Raw genomic sequence first — 27,718 nt, forward strand, 5'->3', positions numbered from 1 at the left:
GCAACTAGGTTTTTTGTTTTTTTCCTCTGAAAGAGTGGGGGAGGAGTGGAAAGGCCAATACTTCATTTCCCTCTTCCAAATGAAATGCTACCAAATCCCATTGCCCAAAATGCAGCTTACTCACGTTCCTCCTTTTCTTCTGGGGTTGGAAAGTAAAAGGATCACACAGCACAACCAAAGAGCAGATTGGCAGAGAGACTGCCAATTCCTTATCCTTAGCATATTGGGTCAGTTGTATGCCTCCTTTTTTATTTACAGTTATCTGACATCTATTGCCAATCTCCAGTAATTTTGCTTAGTGTATTAATTTAGATTGTCCTATTTTGGCAATAAATAAATGCCAGAGAAAACCACTTAACTACCTGTGCTCTGTTCAAAAATATTTTCCCTAAGAAACCCCTTAACAGATCCCTCACTAGTCAATGAGCAGTTCAGGGCCCAACAGATGTTATCCAGCCACAAAATAAATCAGCAACTTCCTCTGTAAGGAAGATTAAAAGGTTAAGTATCCCAACGTGTTTTACTTTATACCAGGGGATATCTACACAGAGATACATTACTGTATTAGTAAATGAGTGTGTGGCCACTGTTTCCTTAGTAAATAAGTTTAGACTTTTTCAGACAGAAATTGTTCAATTCATTTATACTACTGTGTAGTCTACTGTGTAGTCTCTCAAAGTTAGCTGTGCAGAAATTAACATGCATTTCCTGGCAATGGCTACCATCAGAACAGAATTCAGGAAAGGAGCATATGCTGAGACCAACTTAATAATGTGGGTGTGGAGAGTGTTTATATATAACATAAGCAGTACTTAGTTGATCTTTTGGTTGCTGTATTATTAACCCTGTTAATATTGTTTTATAGATTATAAAAGCCGTATTGATTTGTTAATCATGTGCTATGACTTTTGCTTTAATTTTGATGTTTAGCTTTAGTTTTGCTAACAGCTTTTTGTAGATTGCAATTGTTTTAGCGACGATTTGTTAATTATTCTATATGAATTATGCTGTATTTGTGATGTTCTATCATGCTGTTGTTGTTGTTCGGAAGCCGCTTTGGTGTTCATTTGAATGAAAAGCAGCACAGAGTCAATCAAAAGCAGGGTACCAACCTCGAATTTGTTCACACATCACACATTCAATCTGCTATCTATGTTTTTAGCCCAACAGAGCAATAAGCTGCCTCCCCAAACTCTACCCTAAGTAGGATCGAATCACCGTCACTTTTAAGGGCCTCTCAAATCTGCCAGAGGAAATGACACAGCTCGAACTTGCAGCCAGCTGTGCGCCCAGTTACACATCCAGCTCGGCCAACTTTGACAAAGGCAGGAAGGCACAGAACTATCTGGAGACCGGCCGTCTACTCGGATACACCGAGGGCTTAGCATTCTCCCACGTCCCAGAGCCAGGGGGTGGGTGGCGGGTTCAGAACAGAGATCGAAAACACGGGCAAAAAACCAAACCCCCTCGGCTTGGGCATGCCCTAACGTCGGGATGCAAGTGGCGCAGAGGGAAAAGGACCAGCCGGGAATACCTCCCCCCCTGCTTCGGCGGCAAGGAAAAGGGGAGGCAAAACCCTGCCGGCGCAATTCCTTCACCTTCACCCTCCCCTTTGCTGCCCTATCAACGCGGACCGTCGAGGAGGGAGGCAGAGCTTGCAGAGCCCGGCCACTTTCCCTTGCTTGCACGCCAAAGCAAACTTTGCAAACTTTTTTTTTTTGCAAAAAATAAATAAATAAAATCGCGCCTGCTGACCTTCCACCCGGCGGAGCTGTTGCTGTCGCCCTTGTCCTTGAAGTAGGGCACGTTCTTGACCATCCACTCGTAGATCTGGGACAGCGTGAGCCGCTTCTCCGGGGCGCTCTCGATGGCCTTGGTGATGAGGTCCGCGTAGGACAAGTTGCCCCAGGCGTTGCGCCGGGACGAGCTGCTCTTGCGGGGTCCCGACGCCGAAGCCAAGGCCGGGCCCGACGGCTGCTGCGGGTGCTGCTGCTGGTGCTGGAGGCACGGGAAGTCCCCGCAGAGGCAGCCTCCCGGGGTGCCTAGGTCGGCGGCGGCGGCGGCGGCCGCCTCGAAGCCCTCTCCGCCGCCAGCCTCCAGCAGGCTGAGCAGGTCTCCTCCGGGCGAGGCGCACAGGGCCGCGGCCACCCTCCCGCAGCGGGGCGGAGAAGCGGCCCTGGCCGGGGTGGGAGCCGGGGTCTGCCCCGGGCTGGGCGGCGCGAGCTCCGGGCGGGGCAGCGGCCAAGTGCAGGAGCGCGGGCGAGGCAGCGGCTGGAAGTCGGGGTCCGTCTCCACGGGCTGAGGAGCCTCGGCCATGGCGGGAAACGAAGGAGGCGACGACGGAGAAGGAGGTGAGGCAGCAGCGGCGTCTTCCCTCGCTCGGCCTCCTGTTGCGCCTCCGCCGAAAAGCAGCTCCCTCAGAAGCCGCGCTCGCCTGACTAGCGGGCCGGCGCTGACACAACAAGCGCCCTCACTCCCGGGGCCGCCCCTTTTGCCCCGAGGCGAGGGACGCGGCCTCCAGGGCGGCCCGAAACGCCCCTGGAGGCGCTGCTCTGAGGCGGAGCCTGAGGGAGGCCGGGCGGGCCAGCGCTTTCCCGCTCCCGGGAGGGGAAGCGCGCGTCGGTTTTGCTGAGGGGAAGGGCGGAGAGAGGCGCCTGCGACGGCCGGGAAACCAAACCGGGCAAGGCCCGCCTGCTTGCTTTCTGCTCCGTCGGGTGTCGCTTTCCTACCCCTCGAGGAAGCGGGGTGGGGGGAGAGTACACGTGTGTGCGCTAACGTCGGTAGCGTGTGAGTGAGTGAGTGAGTGAGTGAGTGAGTGAGAGGCGGTGGGGTTAGGATGTGGTTGCTGCGGCCGTGGAAGCGAGCGAGATTTGGGCAGGCAGGATGCGAGAGGGCGGAGGGCGCAGCGGAATCCCGGGGCAGGGCACGCTGAGCGGGGGAAGGAGGTGCGCTAGGGCGGGGTCCCCGACTTCAGTTACCTATGGTTCGTTTGTACTTGTGTTTAACAACGTCTGACTTCTTTTTTCCCCCCCAATTTTTTTTATTGGTTTTCACAAAATTATAAACAAACACCTAAAACAAACATAAACCATAACCTTATTAAAAATCACACTTATTAACATCCTCGCTCCCCCTTGGTTGAATTTCAATGCATATCCTTTTAACGGTTTTCCAAATCACAGTTTAACTCGAATATTAACATCCTTAGATCTTTTCATTTTGAAATTAAACATTCATTCATCACTTAACATAAATAAAATCCTAAGCCAATGAAGGATCTGCAAGCTGTTTCTAATTAATTTAACTTGACATATTTAACTAAATAATCATTAAATTTAGTCCACTCTTCCTGATACTCCTCCTCCTTCTGGTTGCGGACTCTTCCGGTTAGGTTGGCTAGCTCCGAAAAATCCATCATCTTCATCTGCCATTCTTACCCATGTCTGAATTCTATACCACCCATCTTCATAGCTCCTTGGGTAGTTTACAGATGGTCTAAACAAATCTTCTTCTTTTACTTTACTTATTTATTGCATTTATATTCCACCTTTCCATCCAAGGAGTTCAAGGTGGTGTGCATAGTTCCGCCCCCCCATTTAATCCTAACAACAACCCTGTGAGGTAGGCACAGCGGAGAGGCCATGAACAGCCCTTTGTCACCTAGTGAGCATGCCAAGTAGGGATTGGACCCCTGGTCTTAAAAGGTAAAGGGACCCCTGACCATTAGGTCCAGTAGTGGCCGACTCTGGGGTTGCGGTGCTCATCTCGCTTTATTGGCCAAGGGAGCCGGCATACAGCTTCCGGGTCATGTGGCCAGCATGACTAAGCCGCTTCTGGTGAACCAGAGCAGCGCACGGAAACGCCGTTTACCTTCCCGCCGGAGCGGTGCCTATTTATCTACTTGTACTTTGACGTGTTTTCGAACTGCTAGGTTGGCAGGAGCTGGGACCGAGCACCGACTTTCTGATCGGCAAGTACTAGGCTCTGTGGTTTAACCCAGAGCGCCACCCACATCACACCCCTGGTCTTAGCTTGTCACTAACCATTATACCACACTGCTCTTGACCAGTGCTGTTTTTCTAGAGAAAGAGTTGCCGGAATTCACCGTGATCACCTCTCTCGTTCTCTTAGAATGGCAGTGGCGCCCACCTGAGAGGTGCTGGAACTACGTTCCGGTGCGTTCCAGCTGGGGAAAACCCTTGCTCTTGACATATGGTGAAATAAAACTGCTGGCACATTTGCAAAGCTAAGCAAGGTCCTGTTTGGTTTCAAATTGGATGGGGGGTGTGTGTGTTGAGATTCCTGCATTGCAGAGGGTTGACTTAGAGGACCCTCATTTCCCCTTCCAACTCTGATTCTATCATTCTAAAACATTATTAAAAATTAACAGTGCAACCAACACAACCAATGCAAATGAACTAAAAGCACACTAAAAAACATGTAACTAAAAATAAAAAGGGGAATTTTTTTTAAAAAGCTCTTTAACTAGGGCCCAAAAGTCCGCAATCTGAGTGCTATACAACCCTCTCTGGGGAGGGCTTTTCACAGCTGAGGTGCTACCACTGAAAAGGCCCCGTTCCCTAGTAACCACCTGCCTCACCTTATTTGGTGAGTGACCACATTTCCCACTCGCTGAAGTTTCCAGACCGTCTTCACAACCTCCCTGAGCACACATTACAATAGTATCAGAGGTCAAGGTGAGAATGACAGCAGGAAGATGGCTATCTTCCAGCAGTGGATGTAACTGGCTCACAGTAACCCTGTGTGACAGGTTAGGCTGAGAGAGAAATAGACAACTGGCCTAGTGAGCTTCTTGGTTGTGTAAAGATTTCAACTATATTTTCTTCCCCTTGCTTCATTTTTTAAAAAGAATTGAGTGTTCCACCATATAAATGTACGGCTATGCACACTTAGCAGGATGCAAGAACCATTGAACTCAGGTTAACAGCGCAGCAGGTTGTGTTGCCATTGTGTCACTTTCCACAAAGGAAGAAAACACACACAAGTTTACACAAAAGAATGGCAGTTCCCTGTTTCCAAGCTTATAAGTTGCTGTATGTGCTGAATAAATAGGGAGGCAGGGGAGAAATCCAGTATTTTAAATGGCATCGATTGAAGAGTTAATGGAAGCCTGTCCCCCTGAATGTTATGTGTTCAGTGGCATGGGGATGGAACCACTCATTTGATACTGAAACTATTTAGTAGAGTTGGGCTAGATCATTTTGGTGGTCCTCTCTTGGAAATTGGCAGGCAACTGGAACCTGGATGGGTATTAAAACATGCCTGAGTTTACAGCTGCTGGCATACGGAAGCAGTGGCATAGCGTGGGTTGTCAGCACCCGGGGCAAGGCAAGTAATTTGCGCCCCCTAACCCTGAGTGAGCCAGGTAGGGGCAGAGAGCTGCGAGTGCGAGTGCGCGCCTCCCCCAGATGTTGCGCCTGGTGCGGCCGGCACCCCCCACGCTACTCCGCTGTACAGAAGTCCTCTCTGTCAGACGGCGTCAAGCAAACGGGAGACAGAACAGTTCTGGCACCCGAAATCTTTTTTATTTCTTTGTCTAAAACATTTATAGGCAGCTTTCCCGACTTTCAAAGTGGCATACAACACTCAAAAAGAACACGATAATAAAAAAGCAACAACTATATAAACAGTCCCCAAATTATTAACTCTGCAATCCTGTAACTATTTTCCTGGGTGAAAGCCCCCATGAACTTGCTTCTGAGCAGATATGTATAGGATTGTGCTGTAAACAAACCAAATGCCTGCCAATTATGTCTTTTATCCTGCATGGAAAACAACAAGACGGAGTCTTCCTCTCATGTAAAGACAAGCCGTTCCACAACCAGGGTCACTTCAAAGTGACTTATTGCCAGATATCCAACACAATCTTCCCGATCCCCTTGCCCTATGTATCTACATGCTGCCCACATTGGGACTGTAATACAGAAGCAGATGTTGTTGTTCTTCAGTCGTTTAGTCGTGTCCGACTCTTCGTGACCCCATGGACCAGAGCACGCCAGGGACTCCTGTCTTCCACTGCCTCCCGCAGTTTGGTCAAACTCATGCTGGTAGCTTCGAGAACACTGTCCCACCATCTCGTCCTCTGTCGCCCCCTTCTCCTTGTGCCCTCCATCTTTCCCAATATCAGGGTCTTTTCCAGGGAGTCTTCTCTTCTCATGAGGTGGCCAAAGTATTGGAGCCTCAGCTTCACGATCTGTCCTTCCAGTGAGCACTCAGGGCTGATTTCCTTCAGAATGGATAGGTTTGATCTTCTTGCAGTCCATGGGACTCTCAAGAGTCTCCTCCAGCACCATAATCCAAAAGCACAAATTCTTCGGCGATCAGCCTTCTTTATGGTCCAGCTCTCACTTCCATACATCACTACTGGGAAAACCACAGCTTTAACTATACAGACCTTTGTTGGCAAGGTGGTGTCTCTGCTTTTTAAGATGCTGTCTAGGTTTGTTGAAGCAGGTGTAGCCAGCACCAATTATGGGAGCAGCCAACTAATTCCCGTTTTGTCCCCATCCTCCTCCCTGCTGAATTCTGCAACAACACAACACTGAGAGTCATTAGGAGGAAGCTAGCAGGCACTGCCACCCTCTGGACCGGTTGTAAGAGGGCAGGCAGCAGGGCAGACTGAAGTTGATGGGGCAGATGCTACAACAGCAGCAAGAATACTTACTGCACTGCAAAGTATTGGAAGACACAAGATCTACCCACCCGGGAAGAATGGCAGATGAAGGTGATGGACTACATGGAACTGGCGGAAATGACTGGCAGAATCCGAGACCAGGGAGAAGAGTCGGTGGAGGAAGATTGGAAGAAATTTAAAGACTATCTACAGAAACATTGCTAAATTAATGAATGTTAGAATGACGTTGGAATGAATTTATGTGATTTTAGCAGAAATGTTACAAAGATTTAGGAAAAAACAGACTGTTAATTGGTGAAAGGAGGGAAAGTAAAGTTATATTAATATCAAGATAAATTACAGGACAAAAATTTGAAAAGAGGGAAAGGATTTGCTGGAATGGATAATTGACCTAGAATACAAAAAAGGGAGGTGTGAGGAGGTCAGGGAAATAAGCTAATGAAAGATAAGTAATGGGAAGATTTGTAGTATTTTTCCTTGTTTTTTCTTTTTGCTTAATGGATTTTAATTCTCTGCTCTTTCTTTTTCTTTTTTCTTTTTCTTTTTTCTTTTTTGTATTTTATCTTCTTTTTGTTTAAAATGATTTTTTTTTGTTTTGTTTTTTGTACCTCTAAAAATTTTAATAAATATCTTATAAAAAAAATATGAAGTTGATGGGGCAGTGCTCTTTTTGCCCTAATGCACCAGCCTCCACGGGCAGTGAAACATTTGTGAACTTGAAAGTTAAAGGTAAAGGACCCCTGACATTTCAGTCCAGCTGCAGACGACTCTGGGGTTGCGGCTCTCATCTCACTTTATACGCTGAGGGAGCTGGTGTTTGTCCCCAGACAGTTTTTCTGGGTCATGTGGCCAGCATGACTAAGCTGCTTCTGGCAAAACCAGAGCAGCACATGGAAATGCCGTTTACCTTCCCGCCAGAGTGGTACCTATTTATCTACTTGCACTTTTTGGCATGCTTTTGAACGGCTAGGTTGGCAGGAACTAGGACCAAGCAATGGGAGCTCACCCCATTGTGGGGATTCGAAACGCCACCTGATTGGCAAGCCCAAAAGGCTGAGTGGTTTAGACCACAGCGCCACCCGCATCCCTTTGTGAACTTAACTAATGGCCTAATACTAACTGCCTTAAATTCAGGCATGTCGCCGGATTGCGTTTCTACATCTTTTGCACAGTCATAAAGGTTTCATTTCTTCTTCTTCTTCACTAAGCTATTAACAGTACAGTGGTACCTCGGGTTACCTACGCTTCAGGTTACAGACTCTACTAACCCAGAAATAGTACCTCAGGTTAAGAACTTTGCTTCAGGATGAGAACAGAAATCGTGCAGCGGCAGCAGGAGGCCTCATTAGCTAAAGTGGTGCCTCAGGTTAAGAACAGTTTCAGGTTAAGAACGGACCTCCGGAACGAATTAAGTTCTTAACCCGAGGTACCACTGTATCATTCAACATAATGTGAATGACTTGAAGGAATGGAAGTGGCTCCTCATAAAATTTCACTCTGAAGAGTGAAAAAAGGTACTGTGACTTTCCAGGACAATTGGTATTTGTAAGGAATTAAACAAAACACCTGCAGAGAAGGCTAGTTCTTTTGGCCTCTTCATCTCCAGCCCACTATTTATCTCCCTTTAAAGAGGACCAGGTAGCCTTTTACTCACTCTTTGCCTATTTATCCTTAGCGAATAAATACTTCAACACAACCTCAGCACATGGTGTTACCCTCCATGAGCAGTGGACCTTTGGCCTGTTGAGTGAAATACTACTATATTTCCCTTGCTGCAGAATATTATTATTCAAACCAAAGTACAAGTAGGAGTCCTTGGGTACCAAAGTAAGCTTATGATGTGCACATAAATGTAAGCAAGCTCTACCACAGCTCTCCTAACTTTCCAAGTGTGATTCCTGTGGTGGTCCCAGCAGGCATTTATCTGTTTCATATCTGAGAGCCAACAGCCTCCAAGATCCTTTTGCGAATGTTTAAATCACCCTGCTTCACTTCTTTAAAGACAGTCTTCTGAAAGGGGGAGGAGATGGCCAAGATGGCAGGCCTCCGTTATTTCTAAATATCTGGTGGAGTGGGGATTTATATTCTCCAGTTGCTGTCAACTCACAAAGGGAGACAAGCTTCAACCTTGCGGAAGGGCAGCGGAGCTTTTCGGGTTATATTTTGCCATCTTTTGCAGGGGAAAGCAAGTAGAAGAACAGGCCTGGGCTGTTTATAGCCTAGTGGGCTTCCAAACGGAAAGACTGGCCCAATAAATGTTGCTGCCTGAGGCAAATAACAGTAGGTCATCCGTCTCCATTCCATGTACCAATTAAAATGGCAGTCAAATCTTAACTTCAGCACTGAAAACAGGACAGTGACCTTTACTGCACCTGTGAGATGGTGCTAGGAAAGGGGGTGAAATGTATACCAGGTGGCGCATACAGAGTTCTGTCCTTAAACAGGTCACTTCCAGTCCCAGTCCTCCAGCATCTATAATCTGGAGCAGCCACCTCACTCTGTCTAATCATATGGCTGGCCCTGCAGAAAAATCTACAGGGGAGAAACTCTAAGGAGGGAGATGCCACCACTGACACCCCCCAAAAAAGTACCCCAGCATCATAAAAAGTAAGTGGCATGAAAGGTTTGCTTCTTTTTTTAACAATGCAAGAACGAAGAAAGCAATTGATCAATAATAAACAATATCCCAGAAGTCAAGGCAAATAATGCATGGCAAAATGTCTCATCTTACATATCAAGAACATTAAAGGTAAAGGGACCCCTGACCGATAGGTCCAGTTGCGGCGCTCATCTCGCTTTACTGGCCGAGGGAGCCGGTGTACAGCTTCCGGGTCATGTGGCCAGCATGACTAAGCCGCTTCTGGCGAACCAGAGCAGCGCACGGAAATGCCGTTTACCTTCTTGCCAGAGTGGTACCAATTTATCTACTTGCATTTTGATGTGCTTTCGAACTGCTAGGTGGGCAGGAGCAGGGACCGAGCAATGGGAGGTCACCCTGTCACGGGGATTCGAACCAGTTGCATCCCCTGGTCATAACTAGAAATGTACATAAGTAGAGGCACACCTTCCCATAGAAAGTAATGGGAAAGTGAATTGATGGCAAAGTGAATTGGTTTAACCCACAGCGCCATTACAGAAGGTTTAATTTAATGGTAGATCTCCTAAATCTGACCTGCCAAATAGGTAGAGTATGTGGATTGGTACAACTTGTTATAAATACAACAAACATCTAAAAAATAAATCCTGCTTCATTAAATTTTCTGGAGAATGTTTTAGTTATGTAAGCTTTTCTGCTTAAGATATATTTGAAATTATATTAAATTAAAGATATGAAGAATCTTCAAGCTCTCTTCTAATTTTTAGCAATTTCATGTCTGGCATATGCTAAGAAAAACGGAAGCAGATATCTGTGTATGACTTTGTCGCTCACATCCTCAATGATAGATAAAAGACAGATTGCCGAGTAATGTTAGATAAGGTCTGGAACACATGAAACCAATAAGGGTTAACTTGAGGGCAGTGCCACCATGTGTGAAGAAAAATACTTCTCTCACTACATCTCCTTCAGCAGAGTATCGTTTATCTAATGCCTCTGAACTGGAATCAGACACCATCTTTACATCACCTTAGGAACTCACTCCCTTAATAAAGTAGAGGCAGAGAAAGATAGTTTTCCATGTCACATAGCATTCCGTTGCTCTTCACTAATTTCTATACCTAAATCAGTCTCTCTTCGACTTGGTCTATAGCTTCTTTCATAAAGAAGGCTGATCGCCAAAGAATTGATGCTTTTGAATTATGGTGCTGGAGGAGACTCTTGAGAGTCCCATGGACTGCAAGAAGATCAAACCTATCCATTCTGAAGGAAATCAGCCCTGAGTGTTCACTGGAAGGACAGATCCTGAAGCTGAGGCTCCAATACTTTGGCCACCTCATGAGAAGAGAAGACTCCCTGGAAAAGACCCTGATGTTGGGAAAGATGGAGGGCACAAGGAGAAGGGGACAACAGAGGACGAGATGGTTGGACAGTGTTCTCGAAGCTACCAGCATGAGTTTGACCAAACTGCGAGAGGCAGTGGAAGACAGGAGTGCCTGGCGTGCTCTGGTCCATGGGGTCACGAAGAGTCGGACACGACTAAATGACTAAACAACAACAACATAGCTTCTGTCCAAAACAGAGTTCACAGTTTAATTCAAGCAACCAGCGGCTAACAGTTGCCTCAGTTTGAAATTGTCCAACAACTGAGAGAGAAAATACTTTTTGTGTGAATTAGGAGATTAATATATGGCTAGAGTAAGTTGGGACGCAGGTGGCACAGAGCCTAGGACTTGCCAATCAGAAGGTTGGTGGTTCGAATCCCCGTGACGGGGTGAGCTCCCGTTGCTCGGTCCCTGCTCCTGCCCACCTAGCAGTTTGAAAGCACGAAGTGTAAGTAGATAAATAGGTACCGCTCCGGTGGGAAGGTAAACGGTGTTTCCATGCGCTGCTCTGGTTCACCAGAAGCGGCTTAGTCATGCTGGCCACATGAGCCATACGCCGGCTCCCTCGGCCAATAAATAAAGCGAGATGAGCGCTGCAACCCCAGTCAGCCACGACTGGACCTAATGGTCAGGGGTCCCTTTACCTTAGAGTAAGTTGCTTGTCTCATAAGGACCCATTAACAAGAGTGTATAGGTAAACCTACTAGGGCCTAAATAGTGGTCTCAACTGCTGCAAAAGGGCATCTTGAAGCCACACCCCTAGCATTTGAACAGCCCGTAGTCAATGCTCCAAAACCATAATTGTTAAGGAGTTTAGTGATGGAAGGTTTATGATGTCTGGAGACTTTCCTTCTCAATTAGGGACTCCACCTTTGCACATTTAATAACAGTGCTTAAACCGTTCACATTGCAGGACAATACTTGAAAGTTAGCCAGAAGAAATTACACTTGAAAGCTAAGCTTGGCATGTCTGACAACTCTGTACGAGAATATGGATACCTGGAAAAGGTAAGAAATAGAAAACACAAACAACAATACTAACAATAGCGAATACTCGCCACAAGCAAGGTAGCAGCCTCTGTGTTTAAACCTGCATGGCCATTTTATTTCAGAGGGAATAGCCCCCAAGTGTGGTAACTGTCTCACCTCAATCAAACCAAAAGGAATCAACACCTCCAAACAGCCCAGACCTATGACTGAACATGTCAACCATTTGCCAGAGGCCCACAGAATACAGTTGTGCAATCCTTTCTTTTGCTGCACTTATACTAGACATTATGCGGTATTCAAGATGTAAAGCACAACCACACAACCAGTTCTGTTTTTCTGGTTCTCTTATAATGGCAATGGTGCCCACCTGAGAGGTGCCAGAACTGAGTTCTGGCAAGTTCCGTCTGAAAAAAGCCCTGCACACAACCAGGGCTCCTAAAACAGCCTGTTTTTCACATATTGGCAAAAACATTCCAGAATGAGAATCAGAAACCTGAAATGGCATTCTTCACACAGCCAGCCTTGCTCACTGGATATCTGTGAGTTGAAGTCTTAAGTTACTGGTTCTCTTAGAAATGAGAAAATTAAGACACGGGGGGGGGGGGGGATATCTTCAGGGTTTGAAGTAGAGTTGTGAAAGGTATAACAGAGCTGTAGGAGATGTGGCCATGGTGGACCTCTGCATATCAAGGTATAGGTGTTATGTACTGAGTTGAATAGGATCCAAAAAGCAGCAGTCTGATTGGTCCTAGAACAATAGGATTCAGAATGCAGCAGTCCGATTGGTCCGCAGGAGCCACCCAATCCAGCTCCAGGTGGAAGTGAATCCGCAACCTGATTGGCCTACAGGAGAATCCCAGAATTAGCCAATCATGTATGACCCATTGTGTAAATAATGTATATAAAGCAGATATTTTGGGGGAACTTTCATTCCTCACTACTATGAGCTGAATAAAGAGCATGAAATCCACACTCGACTCCGAGTATATTTCAGTATGCCACTCTCTTTCAGATTGGGGTTGGGGGAAGAATTATCATTGTTATTAGAGCCTCTTCTCAGTTTCTTTTACAGTATAATCTGTTTGTTCTGAGAAATATCAGAAGATGTGTGTGCTGTGCTGCAATGGCTGCTCAGCTGTCCTCTCTTCACGCAATTGTGCTACCCACCCAAGAGGCTGGTAACAGACAGGAAACCTGACTCATACAACTAATGCTGTGGCCTGAAACTATTCCAAGCCTAGCTCTCGAATGTGGTGGCCCACAAAGGTACGATTTGTACGCTGTGTAGTCAGGGCTGAGTCAAAATGCAAGAGGGGCAGCCTCGCTACCATACAGAGTGCTAAGTTGTGGGTGAACATATCAGACGACACAGCGATTCTTCAAACAGCTCTTGTTTATTCACAGGCCAGAACAGAACTGAACTGAAGGGTTCAGCCAGCCTGCTTATATAGAGCTCCACTACAACGCAACAGTAACCACTTTCTGTAACTATCCAATCACTGAACTTTCAATCTCTTATTTGCATATGTGGACCTGAGTGAAAACTATCTACAGTATCCCCCTGCTGGCCCAGGGTGAGAACTTCAGTACATAACACAGAGAAAGAGGGATGTTGTCAGGTTGTGAGGCCAAAGCAAACCGTGGCTTGGCTTCATTAACATCACTGTGCAGTTTATAATGAAATACAATAGAATCCGGATTTAACACAGAGAAGCAGAGATCTCTAGGCCAGGCTTCCTCAACCTCGGTCCTCCAGATGTTTCTGGCCTACAACTCCCATGATCCCTTGCTAGCAGGACCAGTGGTCAGGGATGATGGGAATTGTAGTCTCAAAACAGCTGGAGGGCCGAGGTTGAGGAAGCCTGGTCTAGGCAGTGTAGAGCAGCCTTTCTCAACCATGGGTTGGTTATTGTTGGACTACAACCCCCATCGTCCCTGGCTAGCAGAAGCGGTGCTCAGGAATGATGGGGATTGTAGTCCAATATATGGGGACCCAAGGTTGAGAAAGGTTGGTACAGAGTCAATATCAAATCTTAGGAAGAAGCACAGGTACCAGAAGTGTCATTTAGTAAGCAGGGGAACATATCTCCCCATGTTTTACTCTGTATGTTAATCCATCCCACACACTCCACCCATAGAACACCTATATTTCTGGTCGACTGACACTTTCAGCACACCATTCCTAAAAGCAACTAAATGGTACAACATTGGATACCAACGATTGCGTGTTAAATGTTATGATAAACTGTTAAATATATTTATTTTGTGCGCACACACAAAGATATGGCAAAAAGAAGCGGTGTATTTATGATTGCACCTTTTTGCACCTAATGAGAAATATGGAATTATTTTCAGTATAGATCATACACATATCCCTTTGGCATGCACACCCAGTACATAATGTTGCTGACAAGGAAAAGAGTAGGCATACAAAAAAGACAAATTCCTTGGATTCCAAGATCCAAGTTTGGGGAAAGTACTCTTTTGGTGAGAGATTTTAAATTACAGAATATGCATAAAAGTAAAGCATGGAAATATGGGCTGTTAGACTTAAAGCATGCCCTTCTGAGTTCCTTCCAAAGTTTCCCCCTTCCCCTGCCACAGAAAAAGACCTTATATTGGGATAATAATAATAATAATAATAATAATAATAATAATAATAATAATAATTTATGTATACCCCACTCATCTGGCTGGGTTTCCCCAGCCACTCTGGACGGCTTGCAACAGAATACAGTGGTACCTCAGGTTACATACGCTTCAGGTTACATACTCTTCAGGTTACAGACTCCGCTAACCCAGAAATAGTGCTTCAGGTTAAGAATTTTGCTTCAGGATGAGAACAGAAATCGTGCTCCGGCGGTGCGGCAGCGGCGGGAGGCCCCATTAGCTAAAGTGGTGCTTCAAGTTAAGAACAGTTTCAGGTTAAGAACGGACCTCCAGAACGAATTAAGTACTTAACCCGAGGTACCACTGTATTAAAATACAATAGTCTATTAAACATTAAAAGCTTCCCTAAATAGGGCTGCCTTCAGTTGTCTTCTAAAAGTCTGGTAATTGTTTTTCTCTTTGACATCTGTTAAAATGGTTTACCTACAAACCCTCCAAAGGTCAGATTCAGGTGCTTTTGCACACAGCATTCAGAAAAAACTTGCACACATAGTAGAAATTGGCATAGTCTTGAAAGTTCCTAAATTATTGGTGTAGGGACACAAGAATGGCTTGTATTATTGGTGTAGGAACACAAGAATGGCTTGTAAGAGCAATCAGTTCAGACTTCTTTACAAACATGATTACCTCCCTCCCAGGTGAGAGGGAGTGACCTAGCTAAGCCTTAACCCCTCCATGCATTAATTAGACTTCAGCATGTTGGCTATATGAGGTTAGTTATGCCACACATAATTTAACTGCTTCTGACAATGGTTTGCTGAAACTGTATTTTACTTTCTGGGAACTGGTTCTTGTAGGAACGCCTTTTCAGATTTCATCATGGGGATGCTGAACATCATAAACCCCTCAAAGCAGTTTTTTAAAGCTATATTTGTTGTTATTGTAGTTACCTTTTTAAAAATAAAAAAAGCTCGTAACAAAATCACTTTTCTATTTTAAGCATACATACCCGGACTATCTCTGGATTCTTATTTGGTCTGCTTTGCAGTGAAACGTAAGTTTATCTTATCACTGTACCACTTTAGTAAGTACTGATGCCTGACAGTAATAACTTACATTGGAAACTCTCAGTCTGACAGCTTTTATCTTTTTCTGGGTCATTCTGAATGTCATTTTCAGTATCCAGGATTCCAAAATAAATTGCTTAATCATAATCTGCAACTGGAATTTTGGACGGCATCACAAGACACAAACGCACAAATTTCTCAGAAGAGCGTTTTACTAAACGCCCAAGCATTTTACTATATGCCTTTTTGCCATTTTTACTTGAAAGTATCCAAGAACAGCCCTTTGAACTTGACTGTGAATCATGCCCCACCCACTGTGAAATTTGAAATGGTGTCCCTGAAGAACCATGAACTATGTGATCTTGTGATTGCTTCCTGCAGCAGTCATAGTAATGAGCTGAGGACTGATCTTTTGATATGCTATGATTCAGATCCAGAACCTTTTGTTTATTTCACCACCACCAGCAGCAAGGGTGACCAGCTGGTGTGTTTTCGCAATGTGTTACTTTATAGATGAAATCCACCAAGGGTAGTCGTCAGTTTTAGAACATGAATGGCATTCCAAGCTTTGTGAATTGAAACAGATAGTACATGGATGATGGAAAACTTTCGCAGAGGTTTAAGGATAGGATGATCAGTGTGGCAGAACTATAGCAAAAGAACAGTGGGCTGAATAACAGTCATTTGTTGTTTAGTCGTTTAGTCGTGTCCGACTCTTCGTGACCCCATGGGCCAGAGCACGCCAGGCCCTCCTGTCTTCCACTGCCTCCCGCAGTTTGGTCAGACTCATGGGACTCTCAAGAGTCTCCTCCAGCACCACAATTCAAAAGCATCAATTCTTCGGCGGTCAGCCTTCTTTATAGTCCAGCTCTCTTTATAGTCATAGAATCATAGAATAGTAGTTTTGAAAGGGACCACGAGGGTCATTTAGACCAACCCGCTGCAATGCAGGAACCCACAACCCATGGGCTACCGACTGAACTATTGTGTTTGAAGCTGTTAGAATTATGAGGGGGAGCAGATTAATGCAAATAGTTTCCTGCCCAGTTCCTACTTCTAGCTCTAGGGGCAGCCAAATCTGACAATTTCAGTTTCTCTCAGTTCAGTTTCTCATTTTTGCAGTCTTTAAGTTCTGGCTTCCACGTTTCCAGATCAGTTTGCCATTTCTTTAAAGAAGTCCTCGTGAAAATAAATTGGCATTTTAGGGCGAATTTCTCCTAAGATGCACAATTTTGTTCTGCAGTACACCGCTTTCAGTCTGCCAAAAAGCACAGAAGTGTGTTAAAAGGGGTGGCATGCTTATTATCATCGTGACTTATTATTATAATATTTGTTCATTGCTTTTTACAAAATGTCTCCAAATGCCATACAAAATATTGCTACCCCCCCAAAATAAAAACTCCCAAGAGAGGTTCAAGTTACCTGAATCAGTGTGGAGTGATAGACAGGAAGGTTTCCCTTCTCTTTTAGTAACTACTTGTTGGAAAAGTAGATTACCGTATTTTTTGCTCTATAAGACTCACCTTTTCCCTCCTAAAAAGTAAGGGGAAATGTGTGTGCGTCTTATGGGGTGAATACAGTCTGCGCAGCTATCCCAGAAGCCAGAACAGCAAGAGGGATTGCTGCTTTCACTGCGCAGCGATCCCTCTTGCTGTTCTGGCTTCTGAGATTCAGAATAATTTTTTTCTTGTTTTCCTCCTCCGAAAACAGTCTTGTGGTCTGGTGCATCTTATAGAGCGAAAAATACGGTATTTCCTTTCAGACGTTTACTTACTTCCTGCTTCCTCTTCAAATTTACTCAGCTCAAGCCAGTGCAAGAACAAGTTATCCTTTCAACCAGTAGGGTGTTTCAACCAGCCTGTTTCTTTCTGCACACTTTTTGCAATATATTTACCAAACTACCACCACTTTGAACTGAGCCCAGAAACCAGTTGGTAACCAATGCAGTCAACCCAGAATTGGTCTTATATCCTCGGACTTGCTGCAATGCTTTTATTATAATACTTATTTGGTAGACATATTTAAACTGCATGTATACAAGTACGCCGGCTCCCTTGGCCAATAAAGCGAGATGAGCACAGCAACCCCAGAGTCGGCCACGACTGGACCTAATGGGGTCCCTTTACCTTTACACAAGTATATGCAAAAAGATGCAGAAAAGGGGCACACGTCAATCTTCATGATGCACATTAATTATTTGAATTTTATTTTATTTTATTTTTTGGCACCATGGATGGATTTGCCCCTTGCACATACTATCATGTCATGTCAGAATTGCTCAAACCCATGGCCAAATCAGAGAGAATTATCAGTAACATGACTTATCTGACCCATTGCATATCACAATCATCTCATCCATGATCATTCTTAGCATACAACATCAAACCAATTGAATAATACATTTCAATAACAAATGCATGGTTTATTAATAGTTTTGGGGTTCTTGTTTTTTTAATGGGGAGCTTCGCAACCTTCTTCCAGAGGTTCACAGCACGTCTTGGTCACGGGTTTCACCCCCAACCCCTATCAAGTCAGCTCGGCCAAAACCCATTGCCATCTGGACACGGTAATCGAAACACCAGAAAACATCTTTCTGGGAATGCCACGCGAATAGTGTTTGAGCACATTATTTTCCGTTTGTTGTTCCAACACGCCGGGTATCTTTTGACCGAAACTCAGTAAGGCATTTCATAAATAGTGAATAAGACATTTTATTCAGAAAACCCGGTTCATCTGTTTTAGAGGTGCCATGTATAGTCACAAGAGGTAAAGGTAGATCAAGTTGCAAAACAGTTGGCATCATGTGGTTCGCCCATATGGAAAGGCGAAAACGCCAGAGAACACAACATTAATATCTTGTGCATTTTCCAGGGTGTCACGTTGCTGTTTTGATGCACAGAAGATTCATTATAGTATGACCCCACCTAACACATTTTGAAGCACATTCATGATTTGTTTTTCTATTTGGTCATGCTGGAAAGTCAAAAAGGGACTCACTGTGCAAGGTGCCTTTGTAGATGGGAATAATTTTAATGTTTAAACAATAAACTAGAAACAGTACATGTGATGATTGACTACGCCAATTCATTTCTCTTTTTTTAATGGAAGAACTTGAAGCTTCGTAAGGGGGAATCTGCGGCAGTAATTCTATATGATGCATCACAGCTCTTTTATTACTTTACTGATGTTTTCTTCCTGTTTCCTACATGGCTGATGCCTTTATGCATTTAAACATACGGTCAACCCTAAAAAGTTCACAAGAGGCAAACATAGATCTAAAACCATGGGAAAGCAAGCTGAATAACCTCCCAGTAGCTGAAATGCAGCCACCAAATGTGCAGTCTGGCAAAACTTAAGGTGGGGGCAGTGCACAGGAACATATACCAGAAACATATCTGCCAACCCCTATTTATTTCAATTGGGCACTATTATTATTGGTAGTAGGACACTTGGTTTATTTAAAGTGTCACAGATACTTTGATCAATGTAGATAGCATCTCCAATAATAATAAATAGTAGTAGTAGTAGTAGTAGTAGTTTATTATTTATACCCCGCCCATCTGGCTGGGTTTCCACTTATCTCACTCATTCCACAGTCCTCACCATGAAGAATTTTAAAAATGTTTCACTGAGCTCAAGAGAAACTTGCATGCCCAAGACTACCTGGTGAATTTATGGCTCAGCTGAACTTTCAAAGCAGAAATTCAAAACCTGTCCTTTTTTGTGTTAAGTCTATCCTATCTGTGGTTCTGCCATATCAGAACAGATTTGTTTGTGTGTGTGTTTCCTATTATTATTACCAGCCTGGACCCTGAGGTCCAGCTCCAAGGGCCATTTGGCTGTTCCCTTACTACAAGAAGTGAGGTTACAGGGAACCAGGCAGAGGGCCTTCTCAGTAGTGGTGCCCACCCTGTAGAACGCCCTCCCATCGGATGCAAAGGAAATCAAGAACTGTCTGACTTTTAGAAGACATATGAAAGCAGCTCTGTTCAGGGAAGTTTTTTATGGTTGGTGTTTTAAAAGGTAAAGGTAAAGGGAACCCTGACCATTAGGTCCAGTCGTGACCGACTCTGGGGTTGCGGCGCTCATCTCGCTTTATTGGCCGAGGGAGCTGGCATACAGCTTCTGGGTCATGTAGCCAGCAAGACTAAGCCACTTCTGGCGAACCAGAGCAGCACACGGAAACGCCGTTTACCTTCCCGCCGGAGTGGTACCTATTTATCTACTTGCACTTTGACTTGCTTTCGAACTGGAGCAGGGACGAGCAACGGGAGCTCACCCCATCGCGGGGATTCGAACCGCCGGCCTTCTGATCAGCAAGTCCTAGGCTCTGTGGTTTAACCCACAGCACCACCCGCGTCCTTGGTTGGTGTTTTACCGTGTTTTAAATATTTTGTTGGGAGCCGCCCAGAGTGGCTGGGCCTGCGGCAATCTAGTCAAATGGGTGGTGTGTAATAATAATAATAATTAGCAGCATCTTTATTCTAAAGGTTGTGTGTCACAAGGGGAAGGCACTTCTGCTCCCAAAAGGCAGGTACCAATTTTTTTGCTGCTTTCTTTTATCTGCTGCACCTCACCACAACACTATAGATCTACTGTGTTGTGTTTGATGCAAGCTCTTTGGGCACATGTAAGCACATATAACTTCATAAAATAGATTTGGTACAACAGGGGTTTTTTTTGCATTGAAGGCTGCCAGATATAAACCCAGAAACTTTAGAAATTAGTCAGGTTTACTTATTCTCTCTCTCTCTCTCTCTCTCTCTCTCTCTCTCTCTCTAACCCTCCTTGCTGTCTGCTTGCCTTTGTGTGTTTGGAAGGAAGGCAAGTGGGCAAAACTGCTTATGTTGCAATTTCATCACACATATAACTAGTGGTTCAGATTTTCAGTAAGGATGGCTGCATTTACCACTCAGAGATGATGACTCGGTTGGAAAAAGTGCAGACGCAGCAAGTGTCTGTGAAGTCTCCTTTGTAACAACCTGAAAGATGTAGACCTTGCTGGAGGGAAAGAGAATCTGTGCTAAATCAGCATACAAATATATTCTAACTACGTGTGAAATTAATCTGAGTATTGAAAACAAAACTTTACAGTAACGAAGTACTGTCGTATTACTCCTAAAGGTGTTTCTAAATGGAATTTAAGGATCACGGCCGGCCCTACCGTTAATCAGTGTAAGGTGACTGCTGCCTCAGATATGGTGCCAATCATTCCCAGGCTTTTGTATGTGGAATCAGGAGGGGACATCATATTGTTTTTCACCTCAGGCAGCAAAATGTATTGGACTGGCCTTTTTTTTTTTTTTTGAGGGTTCTGTAAATTCTTTGTTGTACATCAATTAAACAACAACAACAAAAAAGAAAAAATCCCTTTTGCACAGCAACTACTTAGGGCCCAGCCTGAGCACCATGCAAGATGCTGTGTACACAATCCACTAATTGCAATTGTTATGTACTGAGTTGAATAGGATCCAAACTGCAGCAGTCTGATTGGTCCTAGAACAATAGGCTCCAAAAGGCCGCAGTCTGATTGGTCATAGAACAATAGGATTCAGAATGCAGCAGTCTGATTGGTCCTAGAACAATGCAGCAGTATGACTGGTTAGCAGGAACCACCCAATCATGCTCCAGATAGAAGTGAATCCACAACCTGATTGGCCTACAGGAGAATCCCGGATTTAGCCAATCACATGCAGCCCATTGTGTAAATAATGTATATAAAGCAGATACTTTGAGGGGACAGTCATTCATTCCTCCTCACCACTATGAGCTGAATAAAGAGCATGAAATCACTTTGCGACTCTGAGTATATTTCAGCAATATTAGGACCAAAAACCCCCCAAGTGACTGGAATTCAAGACCAGTTGTGCTGCACCTGTTGAAACCAAGCTGCCATTTGACAGGGGAAAGGGTCAGCCATACACACACAAAAAAGGCTGCCACTACAATCACTACTAGTTTGCCCTCTGCATTAACACCAAAACTTTGTGAGCTCTTTGTGAGTTTTCCATTTTAACAATCCAATTGCATCACATTAATTATTCCAAATTATACCAATACATATTATAAAGTCCAAATATTTTGCCAAATTATAATTTTTTTGTTGGGGCTTCCCATGCTTCGAGTTCAGTAGGGTCCAATCATCTCATATTTCTGCTGCTTTTAGTGTTCACCAGTCCCATCTTTCAATCTTCCTGTTATTATCCTCCTTCTTCTTAATAGCCTCTGAGTTATTTCCATAGGCAAGTTAATATTATGCTTCTGTGTGAACTTTGTATGACTCTCCCTTTTTTTGAAGCTGGTAAGTCTTTTGTTTGCAAGAAATCCTCATGAGCTGTTATTTAAGCCGAGTCCATCCAAAAGTCCTCCTCGGGTGGCAGACGCCATCTTTTTCAGTTCCGATGAAATAGAATCTAGGCGTTTGCTCATTAATTTTTCCAGACAAGTTGCACCATACATTAACCTTTCCAGAGAAGATTTGCCAAGTCGAACTTAAAATACAAACATGATAACAGAGTAATGGCTCGCCTCCCCCTATGGCTATTAATCTCTGCAACATTTGTTGTTTAGCCGTTTAGTCGTGTCCGACTCTTCGTGACCCCATGGACCAGAGAACGCCAGGCACTCCTGTCTTCCACTGCCTCCCGCAGTTTGGTCAAACTCATGCTGGTAACCTCGAAAACACTATCCAACCATCTCGTCCTCTGTCGCCCCCTTCTCCTTGTGCCCTCCATCTTTCCCAACATCAGGGTCTTTTCCAGGGAGCCTTCTCTTTTCATGAGGTGGCCAAAGTATTGGAGCCTCAGCTTCACGATCTGTCCTTCCAGTGAGCACTCAGGGCTGATTTCCTTCAGAATGGAGAGGTTTGATCTTCTTGCAGTCCATGGGACTCTCAAGAGTCTCCTCCAGCACCATAATTCAAAACTCTGCAACATAGTCTGCCTCATAATGGCGGATCCCGATTAAATACTGCGTCACAGGAGAGCCTTTTATTTCTTTCCAGATATTTCGAAAAACAAAGGCTTTGGATGATATTTTTATTTCCACACAGTTTATTCTCCAATCTCACTTGCTATAGGTTGTATTGATGGTTCTTCGGGGGGGGGGGGGTTGTTAGGTAATATCATAATAAGAAAAGAGAAAGTTTTATCCCCCCCCCTTTCCGTTCCGTTTCAACATACCGGCTTAGATGTTGTTCTTTGATGCTATCTTCTTTCCAATCCACTCCATCATTCTTAACTTCTCAGTGGCAGCAGTGTTGGCCAGTTTAATAGATGTCTCTCCATGGACGTAGTCAGTTACTATTTGCCCAAGGCCCCAGTGACCATGGAGTGTGAGAGTGGCAGCCAGCGAGTAGTCCGTGGCTGGTCCAGGATACAGGTAAGCTGCAGGCAGGAGCCCAAGCAGAAGGACACTGACGGCTCGCTCACCTGCCCAGTGCAGAGAGGCAGCCTTGGAACCAGCTAAACTCCTGGGGGGGGTGGATTTTATATGCCAGAGGATGGCGCTTATCAGTTGCAACACAAACAGCTGGTCTGGTGAAGACAATCTTGTTCAAGAGAATGACTCCCCTACCGTGGGGTCCGCCCAGCCCCACCTGCAGCAGCAGCAGCCCCGCCGCCATCTTGCACCGTTCGCCACCCCCCTTCTGCCTCCCGCTCTAAAGGGGGGAGGGATAAGGCCCAAGGGCACTCGCTGCCCCGGACTTGGACTGGCCTTTTTAAAGATTATTGGAAATCAATGGAGATTATTATTGTGCTGTGGCGCTGTGGGTTAAACCACAGAGCCTAGGACTTGCCGATCAGAAGGTCGGCGGTTCGAATCCCCGTGACAGGGTGAGCTCCTGTTGCTCGGTCCCTGCTCCTGCCAACCTAGCAGTTCGAAAGCACGTCAAAGTGCAAGTAGATAAATAGGTACCGCTCTGGCGGGAAGGTAAACGCCGTTTCTGTGCACTGCTCTGGTTCGCCAGAAGCGGCTTAGTCATGCTGGCCACATGACCCGGAAGCTGTACGCAGGCTCCCTCGGCCAGTAAAGCGAGATGAGCGCCACAACCCAAGAGTCGGCCACGACTGGACCTAATGGTCAGGGGTCCCTTTACCTTTACCTATAGCCACCAGAGCTGTGTTGTTCCACTAACTGTTGTCAAAGCCTATGTCTTCAGCCCCTACGGTTTCACCATCATTACTTGGGTATCTGTTTAGGGAGCTGCTATGGATTGTTCAACGACGTGTCAGAATCAAACTGTGGTTTATTATCCTGGCTTGTTCTCTAAACCAACTGGAGTTCCCCAAGTTCGGATGCCATAAGGACTGCTGTTTGGCTTAAAAATAGGAACAGATACTTCCAATCTCCATCTCAAGGCTGAGCCAGGGGGAAAGAAGGAAGGGGAAAGCACACAAACCAGAAGCTGTTGCATATAACATCAAACCAAACTTTTAATGATACGTCTGAACTGTGCCATTATGTTGTTTGGTGTGTAGCTGCCCCCTCCAACAAAATAACTCATCAGAAAATGTAATCATTAATTTTAATGGTTGTGGTTTACTTGTGTTGGGTTATTCGTGCTTTTGGAGGGAAAAAGCATGCTCAGACTGGCTAGTTTTATTTTGAAAAAAAAAAAAAAGCATTTTTATGTCTCTAAACTGGCAGCACCCTCCATTCCTGTTTGTCCTCAAAGTGCTTTTTTATTCAAAACTGCAGGTATATTTTAGATCAAGGACCTGTGCACGACTGAGTGTGGGTCTCAGTCACAGAAATCTACTGTCTTGTCCTGAAATTTCCTGCTTTGTTTACTTAATTTCTGTTTTTCCCCTGATTATAACATGCGAGGGATATTGCAACAGAGGTAACTTGTTTAGTGCTTGTTCTTATGCGTTAGAGTAATATTTTCCCTGCTTTAATCTGTTGTTTCCTCAGTTATAATAGGTTTGTGATACTGTACAGACCCTTCAAGTGTCCCTATTTTCCAGGGACAGTTCTGGATCTACAGAAGCTGTCCCAGTTTCTGATTTGATCCCAGAATGTCCCACTTTTCCTTAGGACGTCCCTATTTTCATCAGAGAAATCTTGGACGGCATGGAGTTATGCGACCCCTGAGCCAATGAGATAAGTAACTAGACAATTTTAGAAGACATCTGAAGGCAGCCCTGTTGTTTTTTTTAATGTTCAATTTTTTCTTACGTTTTTACCCTAATTTTTACCCTATTTTACCCTAATTTTTTTTAAAAAATCATGTATATTATTATGCACAGAGAGAATCCCTACTGAAAAATTAATTAAACAAGGCTAAATAATCTTACAGAATGCAAGAAGAATATACTCACAAGAGACAAAGTGTAATTTCTCAGGCAACAAACCTTATACTTATCAGAATCTCTACACTCCAAGGCCCTATTCAGTCACTCTCCTCCACAAGATGGTAATCGTATCCTGTAAAAAAAACTCAATAAACCTTTAATCATTCTGTCTAAAGGAGGCTATAAGGAAGATTTTGAAATCCACAGCCATGCAGCAAATACTGAAAAGTCCCGTCCCCCGCATTCAAATTCCTATTTTAAACTTAAGCGTCTCCTCCTCTCAGATCTAGGGACATTACATAGCACAAGAGTATTTCTAACAGAGCTTGCAGAGTATCTGTGCTTATTCACAGCATGAAGCAGGGTCAGGTGGTTCAAAAGAAGTTTGGTAACATTCCAAAAGTAAATTGCATGCTTGACCTGAAGCAATTAGTGGTACCTCTGGATGCGAACGGGATCCGTTCCGGAGCCGTTTGCATCCTGAAGCGAACACAACCCGTGTCTGCATGTGCCGCGATTCGTCGCTTCTGCGCATGCGCGTGACGTCATTTTGAGCATCTGCTCATGCGGCGAAACCTGGAAGTAACGTGCTCTGTTACTTCCGGGTCGTTGTGGAGCGCAACCCAAAATGCTCAACCCAAAGCTACTTCAACCCAAGGTATGACTGTATCCCTGGCAAGAGGACGGTGATCAACTCACTCATCACTGAGGTTGTTTCCGGAAAGCAAAAACTATAGCTACAAAGATTTAAGACAATGATTCCCAAAATTCTCCCCTCTCTGCATAGACCCCTTGAATATTGCTGATCTTGGTGACCCACCTAATTATTTTTCGGCAGGTTGTAGCAATTGTCGTATGTGCTTTTTATTGTATTTTACTGTACTGCAATTTGAATTCTATGGAAGGCAAATATGTAACAATTTGCCTTCCATAGAATTCAAATTGCAATATAATAAAATACAGTGTAAGATACTGAATATCAAAAATCAATAACAGTATTTAAGACGGACACATTGCGGAGCAAATGAATGAATCTCATGGAACAGTTTTGGAACTCCTAATGTACGTAAGTTGTACAATAACAGACCCTGAAAACGCAATAATGTGATGTGGTCTGCGCTGTAAATGTTCACTGTGATGGTAAGCTGCACCCCAGCGTGTTTCAGAAATAGTCTAGTTAGTCTGTGAGGTGGGTTAAATACTCAGCCCCTACAGAAAACTGCCATTCACCCTGTGGTTTCCAGGAGAAATGGTGTCTCTCTGCTGTTTTGTCTTTATTCAGTTTTTGGCCACAGGCAAGGTATTTTAGACATGTATCTTGCCAAGGCACTGATCCCTTCATTTTAGATTTCTGAGCCGCTATGTTATCCAGCGCGCAGCAGAACCGTCATCTGAATATTAACAACTTGGCAACAGTTGATAAGTGCCCGTTTCTGCAGCCTATTCCCTTGTCAGAAGCACAGCTGCGCATTCTCAACAACAATCCTACCAACTACCAACAGTCAGCAAGATAGCAAGTGCTGATAGCATACGCCTGTTATTTGCAGAGCAGTTCTAGTGGTGGGAATATAAATGAACATTTGCACTAGCAGGTTTCTGTTTGGTTTCCTGCTGAATTTGTTGCCACCAATGTTCCCTCCGGTCGGGCCAAGAAAGAAGGCATAAAGGAAGGCTTTCTATTTGCATATTTAATTAATTTATAGGGACGCGGGTGGCGCTGTGGGTTAAACCAGAGCCTAGGACTTGCTGATCAGAAGGTCGGCGGTTCGAATCCCCCGACGGGGTGAGCTCCCATTTACTCGGTCCCTGCTCCTGCCAACCTAGCAGTTCGAAAGGACGTCAAAGTGCAAGTAGATAAATAGGTACCGCTCCGGCGGGAAGGTAAACAGCATTTCCATGCACTGCTCTGGTTTGCCAGAAGTGGCTTAGTCATGCTGGCCACATGACCCGGAAGCTGTACGCAGGCTCCCTTGGCCAGTAAAGCGAGATGAGCACCACAACCCCAGAGTCGGCCACGACTGGACCTAATGGTCAGGGGTCCCTTTACCTTTACCTTTAATTAATTTATATCCTACACTTCTTCCTGAAGGAGCCTATCCCCACTCCTTTTAAAGTTTCCATACTAGCCCTTCCCAAGTTTTATTGTACTAGGAGGCTTTCTGGGCTGCATGGATATACTCCCAATGTATTTCATCTTGCTTTGAAGAAAATGCTGCATTCAGAATTTAAGAGTTAAAAGCAGCTACCAAGGAACATGGCAGAGACTGGATTTTTTGTCAGTTTCCCCCCCTGACTCATTTTGTAATAATAACATCTCTTGCAGGTTGTTGTTCGATTATCACTAGGTTACTCTTCGTTAAAGTCTGAGCAAAGGAAGCCTACATCAAGCCTAGGAAAATAGATAAATGCTGACATCTTGTGGGAGAGAATACCATGATTCAACCCTTTTCTATTCCCCGAAGAAAGGGGAACCTTCAGAAACTGATTCATCAAGCAGCAGTAAGATATGGTCGAATTAAAGGAAGCGGTGCTGAGTTAATTCAGACACTATCTGGATGTTTTGTTTTTTTTAAAGAAATAGTAGGGGCAGAATCCTTCACAATTCAATTCTATCCCCTTATCTTCCTATATACATAAAAATGTAAGGCTATCATCACACAGCCCCATTGGAGGATTTGTAGGGCTACATCTGAGTCCTGGAATTGCATGATGTCAGGTTGTGGGAGGGGACCAAAAGAGGTTTGAAATTGGGCTGTTTGAACAACTGTGTTTCAAACAACAGGGATGAAGGGATACAGAGGGACTGTGAAGGCATATAGGGACTTGGAGTTGTGAGGGGATGGGACATTTTTGTGAGGTGTAAAGGGAGGAAGTGAGTTGGTATGGGGGGTTGGCAGAATTGGCAAGCAATGCCAGCATGGGCAGTAGCCCCTAGTTATTTTATACGGATATACATATGAGTGACATCACACAGCTCTATTTCTTATATTCATCAGACCCTGGAGCAGCAAATTTTGATCAGAATCAGTTTTTGGCAAGGATGGTTAATTTGGATAAGGGTATTCAAGCCAAAATTAAATTTAGGTGGTTTTACTAGTTTTTCTGGAAACAAAAGGAAA

At 44.6% G+C, this 27,718-nt stretch overlaps 2 protein-coding genes and 1 long non-coding RNA gene across 3 annotated transcripts in view; 1 reads left to right on the forward strand and 2 right to left on the reverse strand.

The window, feature by feature from the left end:
• Nucleotides 1-2,622, reverse strand: part of FOXO1 (forkhead box O1) — a 46,951-nt gene extending 44,329 nt beyond the window's left edge. Inside the window, exon 1 of the mRNA XM_083730326.1 lies at nucleotides 1,756-2,622. Coding sequence (XP_083586452.1) covers nucleotides 1,756-2,316 — 561 coding nt within the window. The 5' untranslated portion in view covers nucleotides 2,317-2,622. The remainder of the gene's footprint in view (nucleotides 1-1,755) is intronic.
• LOC310840464 (phosphatidylinositol 3,4,5-trisphosphate 3-phosphatase TPTE2-like) overlaps nucleotides 1-27,718 on the reverse strand; it is a 245,052-nt gene that overhangs the window by 145,728 nt on the left and 71,606 nt on the right. The window lies entirely within an intron of this gene.
• LOC310840763 lies at nucleotides 2,241-27,142 on the forward strand. Its single transcript, XR_014562106.1, has 2 exons — nucleotides 2,241-2,351; nucleotides 26,923-27,142. It is a non-coding gene; the product is annotated as an uncharacterized lncRNA (long non-coding RNA).

The sequence above is a fragment of the Podarcis gaigeae genome (genome assembly GCF_964106915.1).
Source record: "Podarcis gaigeae genome assembly, chromosome: 3".
NCBI lineage: Eukaryota > Metazoa > Chordata > Lepidosauria > Squamata > Lacertidae > Podarcis > Podarcis gaigeae.